Below are 14,873 nucleotides of genomic sequence, written 5' to 3'. Positions count from 1 at the left end.
GGAGAAAACAGCATTTTTCTTCTGTAAACTTTGTAAGAACAAGAATGAATGATCCATACTTATATATACATATATTTTATCGAAAACAACATTAGATATATTCCGTTTTTCCAGGATGATGAAATCAACAACACGTCTCAAATGATAGAGAGATTGAAGGAACAAATGATGGAACAGGAAGAACTTATTAGCTCAGGAAAGAAAGACTATGATGTACTACAACAGGAGATGGCCCGTATACAGACTGATAATGAGTCTGCTAAGGATGAGGTCAAAGAGGTGCTCCAAGCTTTGGAGGAACTTGCTATGAATTATGATCAGAAATCCCAAGAAGTTGATGCTAAAAACATAGAAAATGAAGCATTAGCTGAAGAACTGAGCAAGAAAACAGTAAGTGTCAATCAGTATAACCAGTTCTCTTATCTAACCATGAAATATCGCATGTCTTATGTCAACAATTCTTTTCATCAATGTGGTTGCACATATATTGACAAGAAAAGAGTCCATTACAGCATTTTCAACCATTCAACAGATATTATATTCATCATGTTATTTAATAGACACAAATATTTTCATACAGTTTCTGATATTTAATATTGTCATGAATTATATCTTAAATTTGAAAATGGTTTTATATAGCTGAATACCAGTTATATATATGCTGTTTATAGCTGTTTATTGTTTATTCTCTAGAATTCCTTGAATGCCCTACAGTCAGACTATGATTCCACCAAAGATTCTGTAAGTCATCAGAAGAAACGTGTGGCTGACATGATGTCTGGTTTGTTGAAAGATCTTGGAGATATTGGCGAGATTGTAGGAGGTGGTGATTCTAAGGTATAAACTATCGGTAGAAGGTTTTACTTCATTCAAATATAAATATATCTTTTGATTTAAAGTAGTTTTATATATATAGATTAGGCAGGGTACAATATCACATAGTAATGAATTAATAGTCATGTTTTTTATGCATACTCTGGGCCCTTTTATAGCTTGCTGTTCGATGTGAACCAAGGCTTTTTGTTAAAAATCCTACTTTTACTAATTGTGACTTGGATGGAGAGTTGTCACATTGGCACTCATAGCACATCTTATATCTATTGATAATGTATATGCATGGCAATGGGGGGAGGGGGGGGAAATGTTTCAACAATTACAACCCTACTGTTAATCTAGATATTTTGTGAGAATTAAATATTGCGATTTGTAAACAATAGACTCAAAGGCGAGATTAGTAAATGCGATTTTGGGAAATGCTGTATACAAATTATGCAAGTTGGAAAACATTGCAAAAGTTTCTGAATATACAGTATTCGCAAAAATTAAGACAACCATAATCCACCATAGTCAATAAATATGTATAGTTTTATCTGTATTTGAGTCATTATTATAACCAGAATGTAATATACACTAAATCATTATAATTTGTTTTTCAGTCCTTATTAGGAACATCTGAGAAGTTAGAAGAAGAGTTCACTGTAGCCAGGTTATACATCAGTAGGATGAAGTCTGAAGTTAAATCATTAGTCACTAGATCACAGAACTTTGAGATAAGCAGTACTGAGGTCAACAAGAAGTTAGAGACAGCTGTTAAAGAATTGTCTGATTGTCAACTAACTATACAACAGGTTAATATCATTACTAATTTAAATCAGATTTCAGCGAGTATGAAGCTACAGGTAGATTATTTGGTTAGCTTCCCTGTTAGCTCAACCATGACATGATTATTACCTTAAAATTGGGTGGAGCATAGCACTAATTCATTATCCAATGAAAACACTTATCTATATCATAAACGGGAAGCTTAATACAAAAATTTATGATAAAAGAGATGATTTTTCATTTCCTATTGTTAATTATCCATTTTTAGATGGTGACGTTCCCTTTTCACCATCTTATGGTGTTTATATATCTCAACTTGTACGATTCGCTGGTGTATGTAACAACGTATTAGATTTTAGCGAGAGAAATTTATATATTACTGAAAAATTATTACACCAGGGTTTTCGATATCACAAACTGGTCAAAACATTTACTAAATTTTATCACCGGTATAAGGAAATAATTTGTAAATATAACTCAACATGCAGACATCTTATACGTTCAGGTATTTCACATCCAAAATTTTATGGAAATATTCTTTATAATGCACAAAAATGTCAGTATTCTCCTCAGAAACTAACAAAACCTTTAAATAGACTTATTAAAAGGGGATATAGTTACGATACTGTTGTCAGGTCATTAAAGATTGCATATTTTGGCTTTAACATTGATTCACTGATAGGGTCTTTGCATCGGAACTAAACACATTTATTTCTAAAAAAACAGTTGTTGGCATGACACAGGTTATGTTCTTCTCATATATTTTATGATAGTATGATACTAAACCCCTAACGGGAGGGATTGTACCTGATATTCATATGATGAAGACATAATCTTTCAATCAGTTTAATTGAGGTCTGGAGCTGGCATGTCAGTTAACTGCTAGTAGTCTGTTGTTATTTATGTATTATTGTCATTTTATTTATTTTCTTTTGTTACATCTTTTGACATCGGACTCGGACTTCTCTTGAACTGAATTTTAATGTGCGTATTGTTATTCTTTTACTTTTCTACATTGGCTAGAGGTATAGGGGGAGGGTTGAGATCTCATAAACATGTTAAACCCCGCCGCATTTTTGCGCCTGTCCCAAGTCAGGAGCCTCTGGCCTTTGTTAGTCTTGTATGATTTTAAATTTTAGTTTCTTGTGTATAATTCGGAGTTTAGTATGACGTCCATTATCACTGTACTATTATGCATATTTTAGGGGCCAGCTGAAGGACACCTACGGGTGCGGGAATTCTCGCTACATAGAAGACCCATTGGTTGCCTTCGGCTGTTGTTTGCTCTATGGTCGGGTGGTTGTCGCTTTGACATATTCACCATTTCCTTTCTCAATTTTACTCATATCAATGACTTAATTGTTTATAATATGCATGTTTCATACAAACATGTTTACCTAAACAACTTTGCAAATAAAATTTTATTTCATAAAGAATTAAAAAATTCCTTGTATTACAATAAATTAGAAGCAGAGTTACGGTTTATGTTTTGTTCAAGGATGATAACATTTAGTGTTGATTCAATGCTAAACAAATGGAAATTTTATAGAAAATCCACAGCGTTCCCCTTGTACTCTCATAGTTGGCAATTTGGTGTTTGATAGATGGAGGATTGCAAGCAGTTCCAGCAATGTTTTCCTTAAAACAAGTTTATAAATTTATTAGATATTGTTTTAAACAAATGTAAATATGGACCAATTCAAGTACACCTTCTAGGGTGCGCTCGACTTTTGTGACTTTAAAAAAAAAAAAAAAGGTTCTTTAGGACTTTTTGTAAACAATTAATGCTAGTCACATCATAGAAAATCAAGTGAGTAATCTATATCTTTGACTGTCCCTCTGGTATCTTTCGTACCTCTTTTCTATGCTAAAAATTGCATAACAAAAATACCTTTTCTAAAAAAAACTATTGGTTTATTTGCCACAAAATCCCGTTTAACTTTTAAATGCAATGAAACTATAAATAATAATGCTTGCTTGAGGTTTCCCCTTTAACTTGTATATGTTCAAAATAGTCCATCTTTATTATTCATTATCTTTGATGTTTTTATACTATTGGAAGTTTGATAAATTCGTAATTCAAAGGCAACAGAAGGGGTCATAAATCTTATATTTATGCTGTGATTGTAACCATTGTAAAGTACATACACATACATGTAACAGGATTTATAAATGAACTGAGTAATTGATTGAAATAAAATTGGCAAATCAAACACACCTTCAACATGTTATCAATAAATTTTAAATTTAGATTAAAAACTTATTTTTAAACTGACTTGTAAAACTAGTTTTACAATGTTTATATTCTGTCACTAGTTCTGATTGGTTCTCTTTTTAACTATTGACTCCACCCAAAGACTTGTTTACCTTACCTAATAATCATTTCATTGTTGAGCTAGCAAGGAAGCTAACTAAAGAATCTACATGAAGCTTCATACTCGTTGGAATTTGCTGTAATCACCGGAGAGGAAAGTCCTTGTATTTTAATGTTAGGGTGGAAATTTTTACTAGCCGATAACATTTTGTTGCAGAAGTAAGACAAAGTGATCATACAGTCTCTTTGGCATCATTAATATTTAGGTTGATTGAGATTATTATTTCAAAGCCTTAGATGAATGATTTATAGTAATTTGTATTTTTTTCAGCTTTTTCAGTCTTTAACCGAATTTAGAATACTACATGACATCTTTTCTGCAACGCAACTGGTCGTTGTATTATTTCATTTAATTACAATATTGAATTTTGAATTGTAAATGCTATACTTTAATCAAATAATCATTTATAAGAATACACCTTATCGCTATTTGCCTTATCGGCGGGCTGACCCGGCCGCTTGAACTTTTGGCGCATACAACAATCACTTTTCCATTGTGGCGTCAGATATTTTGTTTTATGACGTCAAATATTTACGGGAACCTGTGTGATATCCAGTAATGGCGGGAAAATAGCGATAAGGTGTATATAAAACTGACCTCTCATTGTGAATCTAAGGAAATATGGACTTTGAGGATCTGTGATGTTTATTTCACAATGTCTGTTTCAGCATGAAGCTAAGATGTCATCTCTAAATGAAACCATCAAAGATATTGACCATAAGAAAAGACTACTGCAGGAGAATGTAGATTCTTTAAATGAAGAAATAGCCAAACTTAGAGCACAAGGTTAGTGTGTCAACTTAAAATATTATCTTGTTTGTATTTCTTTACCAAAGTTTGGAACTAAGCTATTGAGCAGTCGTATTATAATTGTGTGTACTTTTATTTTATAAGCAAGCCATATAATGAGATTTTGATTGAAAATGGATTAATCCCCTCTGAAAGCCAAATTGTTAATTTTTACTATTTTCTTTCTTCAGAACAAATCCATATAACTGAGAAAGAAAAGGTAAAATCTGATGCTGACATGTCATCAGCTTTGGAACAACAAATGGAAGTGCATAGAGAAAGTCATCAGAAACAATTGTCAGGACTTAGGGATGAGATTGACAACAAACAATCTCTCATTGATCAATTGAAGGAGTAAGTTTTTACAATTTACAGTAGTCATAACTATTTTATGCCCCATTTCTGGAAATTATGATTTCTGGTCTGTGTCTCTGTTTGTCTGTCAGTTCTTCAGTTCGTCCGTCCCTCCCTCTTCAGGTTAACCCTTACTATGCTGTGACCCTCATATGACGGGCTTACCCAAACCACTGTTATTTGGCTCCAATGGCGTTCCATACTTTTAGAAGTCAACTTTATGATACTTATTTCGAAAGTTATACATGTTCCGTCAACCTGAGTTTATCTATGATCATGTTTCTCATGTATAAATTGCATTTTGAGCTCAAATGTAGACTTGGAAAATTGAAATTGGATAAACTTGGTTTTCTGGAGGGGTGGGCTTGTTGGGGTAAATTTGTTAACTGGGGTCCACTCCACATGCAGACTACAGCTTGATACCTATGTCAGCATCCCTGGGTCTTCTGGGTCAAGAAATAGAACACAAAATTGTCAAAATTGTAAAATTCCACTTGCTATCGCTTGGGCAACAATAATCACAAATAAAATGCATACCCATGTTAAAACTACAATAAAGTATAGCTTGAATCAATTACTTCTAAAATGAAGTCTAGAGATCTACATGCTTCTTCTGTCAGTAAGTTTTATTAATAGAATATGAGTAGTAATAGCATTTGAAATAGAAAATATTTCAAAATGGATTTAAACTGGTGGGTACACTAATTAGCATGAATAATAAGCAACCACATGTCTTCTGGGTCAAGAAATAGAACACAAAATTGTCAAAATTGTAAAATTCCACTTGCTATCGCTTGGGCAACAATAATCACAAATATAATGCATACCCATGTTAAAACTACAATAAAGTATAGCTTGAATCAATTACTTCTAAAATGAAGTCTAGAGATCTACATGCTTCTTCTGTCAGTAAGTTTTATTAATAGAATATGAGTAGTAATAGCATTTGAAATAGAAAATATTTCAAAATGGATTTAAACTGGTGGGTACACTAATTAGCATGAATAATAAGCAACCACATGTTTTAGAAAAATTGAATGTTTGATCAAATGTTGCTTGCTTAATAACCTAAAAATGAAATGAAGAGAGAAGCTATTTGATAGTAAAAATGTATTATTATTATATTGTTTATTTTTAGACAAAACCAAAAATTGTCTCTTGCTTTGGATAAACTACAAATAGACTATGACAAGTTGAAGGCTGATGAATCTGAGAAGACAGCTAAACTGAATGAACTAACTCTACAGATAGATCGTAAAGAACAAGCTAGACAGGATCTCAAAGGACTGGAGGAAACAGTGGTATGTAATATTAGTCAAGTTTTTCTTGTCTTAGTTCAAGAAATATGAATGATATTCTAGAGATATGGTTAACTATTGGTACAAAAGAGGAGTATTCAATCCATATTTTGTATTTATATTATGCTTTTGCAGTTATTTTAAACTTCTCTTTTCATATCAATGATTCTACAAGATTTAGATAGGAGAGCGCATTATGTTTTCCAGTTAGTTCATCCATTTGTGAGTTTGTTCTTTTTCAGGTTTAAGTTTTTCGATCAGGTTGTTTACCATAAATTATTTTTTCCAAAAGTAAACTATCAGGATGATCAGTATCTATTACCTACATGATTCAATAGATATTTATGTCTGTTTGAAATTTTCATGAAGGAAAATGGTATAAAACTTACAAATGCATTTATTTGTTGTTTCACAGGCTAAAGAATTGCAGACACTGCATAACCTTAGAAAATTGTTTGTACAAGATCTCCAGAATAGAGTAAGAAAGGTAAGTACTAAATATATTAGTTCACTTTACATATATTTGATTTATTTGAGCACTAGTAATGTTATAATACTAGAATACCACAACTACATACAAAATTATATTGAATAAAGATTCTTGTTTTAAGTTAAAAAAAAAAAAGGAGAATGGAAATGGGGAAAATGTCAAAGAGACAACAACCTGACCAAAGAGCAGACAACAGATGAAGGCCACCAATGGGTCTATTTTTTCGCAATGAGAAAATCCTGCACCCAGAGGTGGTCCTCAGCTGGCCTCTGAATAAACTAGTTCAGGGAAAATGGACATCACACCAAACTACAAAACATATACATAAACAAAATTGAAAACATACAAGACTAACAAAGGCCAGAGGTTCCTGACAGGCGCAAAAATGTGGCGGGGTTAAACATGTTTTATATGATCTCAACCCTCCTCTAGCCAATGTAGAATAAGTAAACATATTATTCCTAAGCATTTAACTGACAGCTATCATCAGTTTCATTTAAACTGATTTTGTTTGTTATAGTCCCAGATGAAAAAGGATGATGATGAAGATGATGATATTGGAGGCAATGCTGCCCAGAAACAGAAGATCTCATTCCTAGAAAATAACCTGGAACAACTGACCAAGGTTCATAAACAATTAGTCAGGGACAATGCTGATCTCCGATGTGAACTACCTAAGTTAGAGAAGAGACTCAGAGCTACCATGGAAAGGGTCAAGGCCCTAGAAGGAGCTTTGAAAGAGGCTAAAGAAGGAGCTATGAGGGACAGAAAGAGGTAAGCAGTCACAATGTCTAAATAGAATACTGACACTTTCAGAAGTAAGATTTATTGAAATATGACATTTGAATTTAAAATCTTTGAACCTTATTTCTATATTCGATGACACATAATATAAAGAAATAAATAAGAACATTTTCACATAAAGAAATCTTTATTTATACTAAATAAAATCACAACAAAGTCACCAAGTAGTGAGACCCAATGCAATATACTGTTATGTAATTATTGTAATAAAAAGTATTTTTGATTAGTGATTTCTTTATGCCTCATCAGCACTAAAAGACTATATTGCTGCAATAATAGATAGTCATTTTACAACCATAAGATTTCAAATGAGAAACTGTGTATTTCAGATATCAGCATGAAGTGGATAGGATAAAAGAAGCAGTGAGACAGAAGAACTTGGCAAGGAGAGGACATGCTGCACAGATTGGTAATATTTCATCAGAGACTCTTAATACTTGAATTAAAAAGAAATTAATTAGAAAACTAATATCTTTTGTAATAATAAATGTGAGAAATTTGAGTTTAATGGAAACTTCAAATGTTTTAAATGGAAGTAATCACACATATTATAGTTATTTAGCTATTCACAAAGCTTTGCAATATGATCTTTGTTTTTCATATGATTGAATTGAATAAAAAAGGAGTTGGGCTTAATTCTTTTTATTGATTTTTTTCTTCTCAGCCAAGCCAATAAGACCAGGACAACACCCTGGAGGTTCTCCAGCCACAGGCACTGGTATCAGAGGAGGTGGTGGAATGGCTGTAAATGGTCCACAGTAATTGAGGTAGGTGATAGATCAATCCATATAGTTACATGAGTTACCATTTATCTCTTCATGCCCCACTCATGATAGTAATACTGCTTTGTCTCTGTTTGTATCTTCATTATGTTTTGGTGCAATATGCAAGGAACAACAAATCAGATCTTCATCACTGCTCTTATTTTAAAACCAAATACCTATATACTTTTACACAAAACGGCCATGTATAAAATTTCTGGAACTTGGAATCAGAGCTTCCTAAGAATTGGTATGATTTATTTGAGCATGACATACTGGATGATGCATTAACATATACATTATTCTTTAACTTCATGTATATACAGTGTACTCATATATTCGGAACATGTATACATTATATACTGTGAAATGTTTGCAAATCCACCACTAATCTAACACTAAACAAATTTATTTTCACGTTCAACTTTTCAGCTATCTAATTTCGCAATTTCTTGAAGAAAAAAACTGTAATTTTGAACTCTAGTATGAAAATAAACTGCAGGTGTTTGGGGAATGATAAATTTCCATCAAGTAATGATTCTCATATTTTTCAGATGTGTTCAGTGCATACAGTGGAAGAAGCATTCCAAAGCTTTTCTGTGTACAGAGCTTTATAATGTCATCATGCTGTTTTAAGACTTATTTATTAACATTTGATGTTTGACAAATATGCACATAATGTTTTCATAGACATAAATTGGACACTTTTCCAGTATTTATCAACCAAATCAAATTTGGGGATATTTATTGGCATTACTTCATAAAAAAATTGTGAAACTCATATCTTAATGTTAAGGTCACCAATGATTTTAAAACATTGGAATTTGCTAAATATTTACAATTGTAGATGGGTTTTTTCCTGGACTTGCTTTCTATAAATGGAAGGGTTGGGTTGATTGGTTTCACACTTGTAAAATTATTAGTAAAGCGAAATAAATATGTGTGGTTAATTTGAAGTTGAATTGTATAGGGATGGTATTTTTTATATTTCATTGCATTAAAATTACATATTTTTTGTCTAAAAAAAATGGACTAGAAATATTAAGTTAATAAATACTGGTTAATTAAGCAGATTTTTTTTTAAACATATGAAGTTTTTAAAAAAACACATGCAAGGCAATATATGTATCTATAAAGATGATAACACTCTAATTGAATTTAACTTTTTACTGTTATTTAATGTTGAATATTTCTACCTATAGCCTCATATACTGCCACATGTATAAGTTAAACAATATTGTGTTAAAATGGTTGTATTATAGTATTTATGATAATTGAACAGTTATAAATTAACATTGATATGAAATTACTAATCTTACTTTAGAAACAGACAATAGGATCACTAGATCTAGTTATGTTTCTCTGGTCTTAATCTAAAAATAGAACAGTAGGTCAATAGGATTGGTCAGTAGGATAAAGAAAATAAATTCTCAGTCACACATTCTTAAGAATGTAGGTCGACAAGAGACATTTTCTTTATAATAGATGTAGAAATAACAAAAGAAAACAATGTGCTCTTTGTTTCACTTTCAGAAATGAAAGTAGGTTAACATAGAGATGTTTTCTATTCATACCTTTTCATAAGAATTCCATTAATGTATGTGCTTTGATCAGAGGTTGTTGAAGAGTAATTGTATTCTTCTTTTTCGTAACAAAAGATTTCACCCTTTAGATTTTCTTTCAGTGGGAGTGTTTCTAATGCATAACTATTGCAAGTTGCTTGCATTGTTGTAGAGGGAAGCATTCCAGTTAGAAGCACTTTGTTAGGATTTGGAAAGGATATCAATATAAGGGGTTGATGTTTGATCTGGAGAAAAGCTTATTTTAGGAAGTTATTTAAAGGAATGATTGTGAAACTGAAATGTTTAATATTCAGGAAGACATTTAAAGTGAACATATTTGTGGCAAAAACTACATAGGCCAAAACACAAACATGTAACATTAGTAAATAAATGTGCAATATGAACCAGTTTTAACATTAATAAATTATTAGTTAATCAAATTGTATGTTGTACTAATTATAGTGTTTTAAATAGTGTCAGTACATAATAGACTTTGTACAGGTACCATCATATCTATATATATTGAGTGTATTTAGTGTACATATTTAATATATTTATTATTCTCTCTCATGTATTTCAAGTGATAAGTTTTTTTCCAGCATTGTGGGTCATTTTTATATTGATGTTGAAGACTAGAAATTAAAAATAAAAGGTTTGGTTGATTAAATATATCATAAGAATTATTAAAAAAATGTTGGTGTTTGCCAAATGAGTAAAGAATAAACCAGTTTTAAAAAACAAATTATGAAAAGAATTTTTAGTGATCAAACATTTCTAATGTTGAAGATTTTTTAACAATTTAGACGATTTAGCAGGTGAAGTAGTAAAAACTCTTTTAAATTGACTTCTCATTTTGTTGATAGAATCAGTATGATATCTGAGTCTATTTCTGAAAAGTTGTTATGAAATAACACTGCTATAAAGCATACAACAATATCTGATTATTTATTGGCTTCATTATACACATGTATATATATTCTCAGTACCTCACATGAAGATAAAATCCAGAACAAAGCCTGTCTCAACATTGTATCGGGCATACACTTGGTGTATTGAAATAACTTTCATCATTGAATATGGGCATTCTATATGCAACAAAGGTCAATTATGAAAGTATACCTTATTCATTTAAATATCTCAATCATTTTCTCCATATGTTTGGTGCAAGTGTTACTTTTATGGTTTTTATTTATTGTAACTTTTTCTTTATATTGATATTGACATAAATGTAATAAGTATTTATACTGTGTGTACTATATATATGTAGACTTTGTCAATAGATAGTTGTGAGGATAATTTGTGTGACATAAGCAGATTTTGACATGGCTGCAGAATCATAACTCCTAGGTCCTTCTGATATTTTTTTTGACAATTTGCAGACCATAGATCATTATGGTATGTAGTAGTCAAAATATATGATAAGGAACTAAGAGCTACGATTCCACAGAAAATATTGACAGAACATACATAATCTGTGATACAAGAACAAATCTTTCATATGCTTATTGTGTTCAGTTTTTGAAGTAGTTAGTTGGTGAAAGGCTTTTGAATGAACTTGTGTATATGATAGTTTTTAATTGATCTGTTTAAAATTTGCTTTTTTTAATATTAAAGGGCTTTCATGGGGTAACAAGAAAGCAGATAAAAAGACTGGATAGTCAGTTTTAAGCGGGCAGAATTCTCATTTTTCAATGTTCAAAATATCAAATTTTGTCTTATATAATATACATGTTTACACTTTGTGAAGGTTAAAGGCCATAAATAGTAAATATTCAACAAAAACCAGCTTACTGCTTTAGATGTAACAGGGTGTTTGTGACATTTGCTCTGTGACAATAAAAGTAGAAAAATTCATTTCTTTGACTTGTTTATTAATTGCACACTTTTAAGTAGCAACTTAAATTTTACATGTGCTGTCTAGCTGTGTAATTAGCAAATAGTTTGAAATTTACAACACTCATTGTAGAAAGAATATTTTTTCTGAAAAATTATATATGGTAGGCTGTCACTCTTTATTTTTAACCAGATTTTTGTGACAAAAATGTTGGTTATTGATTTGGGGATGTATGGCAGTCGGTCATTCGAGTGGCTGGCAGCCAAATGTTGTCTGTGCATTTTCTCATGAACTGTTTAACCAAAGGTAATGAAATTTTAATATGCCAGCCAACCCCCCCCCCCCCCCCCCCCCCTGCTTTCAAAAAAGGGGGGTATACTGTTTTACCTCTGTCTGTCAGTCCGTCCGTCCCATGAAAATTTCGTCGCTTTTTTCTCAGGAACTACAATACAAGGATTTCTGAAATTTGGTTTCAGGGTTTATCTAAGTCAGCTATACCGTGTGATGCGTTTTCAGATTGATCACTTGACAACTTCCTGTTTACCGAACACTTGTATGATTTTACACATGATAGCCAAATTGAAAATTTTCGTCACATTTTTCTCAGGAACTACAGTACAAGGATTTCTGAAATTTGGTTTCAGGATTTATATAAGTCAGCTATATCGTGTGATGCGTTTTCAGATTCATCACTCGACAACTTCCTGTTTACGGAACACTTGCATATTTTTACACTACTTATATTATCCACTTGCGGCGGGGGTATCATCAGTGAGCAGTAGCTCGCAGTTTCACTTGTTGAACTAAACCTCCATTTTGTTGTCATCAAAAAAGAAATACATGTACACCTTACAATCATTCAATACACCAAATGAAGTTGACCTATTCCTTAAAGTTTCTAAGAATCAGACTTAACCAAGAAAACTAAACATTGACCAATGAACCTTGAAAATGAGGTCAAAGTCAGATGAACTATGCCAGGCAGACATGTACACCTTACAATCAATCTAAGCATTAAATATAGTTGATCTATTGCTTATATTATCTAAGAAACAAACTTAACCATGAAAACTTAGCATTGACCAATGAACAACTGAAATGAAACCAAGGTCAAATGATACCTGCCAGACAGGCATATACAGCTTACAATCCTTCCATACAACAAATATAGTTGACCTATTGCTTATAGTTTAAGAAAAACACACCGAAACACAAAAATAAACACTAAGAAATGATATGTGAAAACTAGGTCAAGGTAAAATAAAATCTGTGAGACTGACATGAACATCATAAAATTTGTCCCTCCATAAAAAAAAATTGACATATTGCATAATAGTATTAAAAAAAAAAAAAGTTTGACCACTGCACCATGAAAATGAGGCCAAGTTTTGATGGCCTCTGTGAGTTGGACATGTACACCTTAAAATCATTCAATACACAAAATAAAGTTGAACTATTGCATACAGTAAAAAACTAGAGGCTCTCAAGAACCTGTATTGCATCGCTCACCTGACTCTACATGGGTTTTTGAAATCATGTAAAAAAAGATAAAATTTGGCTACAAAGTAAAAACACTTTGCCAGCCCCTCATCTGGAATAGAACATTAATGCTATGTTTGGTTTCTTTCAATTCAATAGTTCTCTAAAAGATGAAATTTGTATGTATTTCCCATAGGGTCCTATGTTAAACTAAGCCCCTGCTGGTGGCCATCTTGGATAATGGATCGGCCACAAAGTAACAACACTTGGTCAACACATCATAAGGTTCATTCATGCCATGTTTAGTTTCATTCCATTCAGTGGTTCTCTAGAAGAAGTCATTTGTATGCATGCATTTCCCATAGGGTCCTATGTGAAACAAGTTCCCAGCTGGCGGCCATCTTGGATGATGGATCGGCTACAAAGTAACAACACTTGGTCAGCACCTCATAAGGAACATTCATGCCATGTTTAGTTTTATTCCATTCAGTGGTTCTCTAGAAGAAGTCATTTGTATGCATTTCCCATAGGGTCCTATCTTAAACTAAGTCCCCCGCTGGCAGCCATGGATGATGGATCTGCTACAAAGTAACAACACTTGGTCAGCACCTCATAAGGAACATTCATGCCATATTTAGTTTTATTCCATTCAGTGATTCTCTAGAAGAAGTCATTTGTATGCATTTCCCTTCGGGTCCTATGTTAAACTAAGTCCACTGCTGGCTGCCATCTTGGATGATGGATCGGCTACAAAGTAACAACAGTTGGTCAGCACCTCATAAGGAACATTCATGCCATGTTTAGTTTTATTCCATTCAGTGGTTCTCTAGAAGAAGTCATTTGTATGCATTTCCCATAGGGTCCTATGTTAAACTAAGTCCCCTGCTGGCGGCCATCTTGGATGATGGATAGGCTACAAAGTAACAACACTTGGTCAGCACCTCATAAGGAACATTCATGCCATGTTTGGTTTTATTCCATTCAGTGGTTCACTAGAAGAAGTCATTTGTATGCATTTCCCATAGGGTCCTATGTTAAACTAAGTGCCCCGCTGGCGGCCATCTTGGATGATGGATCGGCTACAAAGTAATAACACTTGGTCAGCACCTCATAAGGAACATTCATGCCATGTTTGGTTTTATTCCATTCAGTGGTTCTCTAGAAGAAGTCATTTTTATGCATTTCCCATAGGGTCCAATGTTAAACTAAGTCCCCCGCTGGCGGCCATCTTGGATGATGGATAGGCTACAAAGTAACAACACTTGGTCAGCACCTCATAAGGAACATTCATGCCATGTTTGGTTTTATTCCATTCAGTGGTTCACTAGGAGAAGTCATTTGTATGCATTTCCCGTAGGGTCCTATGTTAAACTAAGTCCCCTGCTGGCGGCCATCTTGGATGATGGATCGGCTACAAAGTAACAACACTTGGTCAGCACCTCATAAGGAACATTCATGCCATGTTTGGTTTTATTCCATTCAGTGGTTCTCTAGAAGAAGTCATTTGTATGCATTTCCCATAGGG

The 14,873-nt window shown here is 32.7% G+C and overlaps 1 protein-coding gene across 1 annotated transcript in view; it reads left to right on the top strand.

Annotated features, from left to right (window-relative positions):
* Positions 1-11,889, top strand: part of LOC134706635 (kinesin heavy chain-like) — a 34,104-nt gene extending 22,215 nt beyond the window's left edge. The window contains exons 13-23 of the mRNA XM_063565743.1: positions 115-390; positions 694-837; positions 1,437-1,628; positions 4,646-4,763; positions 4,958-5,120; positions 6,259-6,421; positions 6,834-6,905; positions 7,429-7,682; positions 8,042-8,121; positions 8,377-8,479; positions 9,028-11,889. Coding sequence (XP_063421813.1) covers positions 115-390; positions 694-837; positions 1,437-1,628; positions 4,646-4,763; positions 4,958-5,120; positions 6,259-6,421; positions 6,834-6,905; positions 7,429-7,682; positions 8,042-8,121; positions 8,377-8,474 — 1,560 coding nt within the window. The 3' untranslated portion in view covers positions 8,475-8,479; positions 9,028-11,889. The remainder of the gene's footprint in view (positions 1-114; positions 391-693; positions 838-1,436; positions 1,629-4,645; positions 4,764-4,957; positions 5,121-6,258; positions 6,422-6,833; positions 6,906-7,428; positions 7,683-8,041; positions 8,122-8,376; positions 8,480-9,027) is intronic.
* The last annotated feature ends 2,984 nt before the right edge of the window (positions 11,890-14,873 follow it).

This window comes from Mytilus trossulus, chromosome 2 (genome assembly GCF_036588685.1).
Source record: "Mytilus trossulus isolate FHL-02 chromosome 2, PNRI_Mtr1.1.1.hap1, whole genome shotgun sequence".
In the NCBI taxonomy this organism is placed as follows: Eukaryota; Metazoa; Mollusca; class Bivalvia; order Mytilida; family Mytilidae; genus Mytilus; species Mytilus trossulus.
The sequence above is the reverse complement of the archived record's forward strand: the minus strand, read 5'-3'. Positions and strand labels throughout refer to the sequence as shown.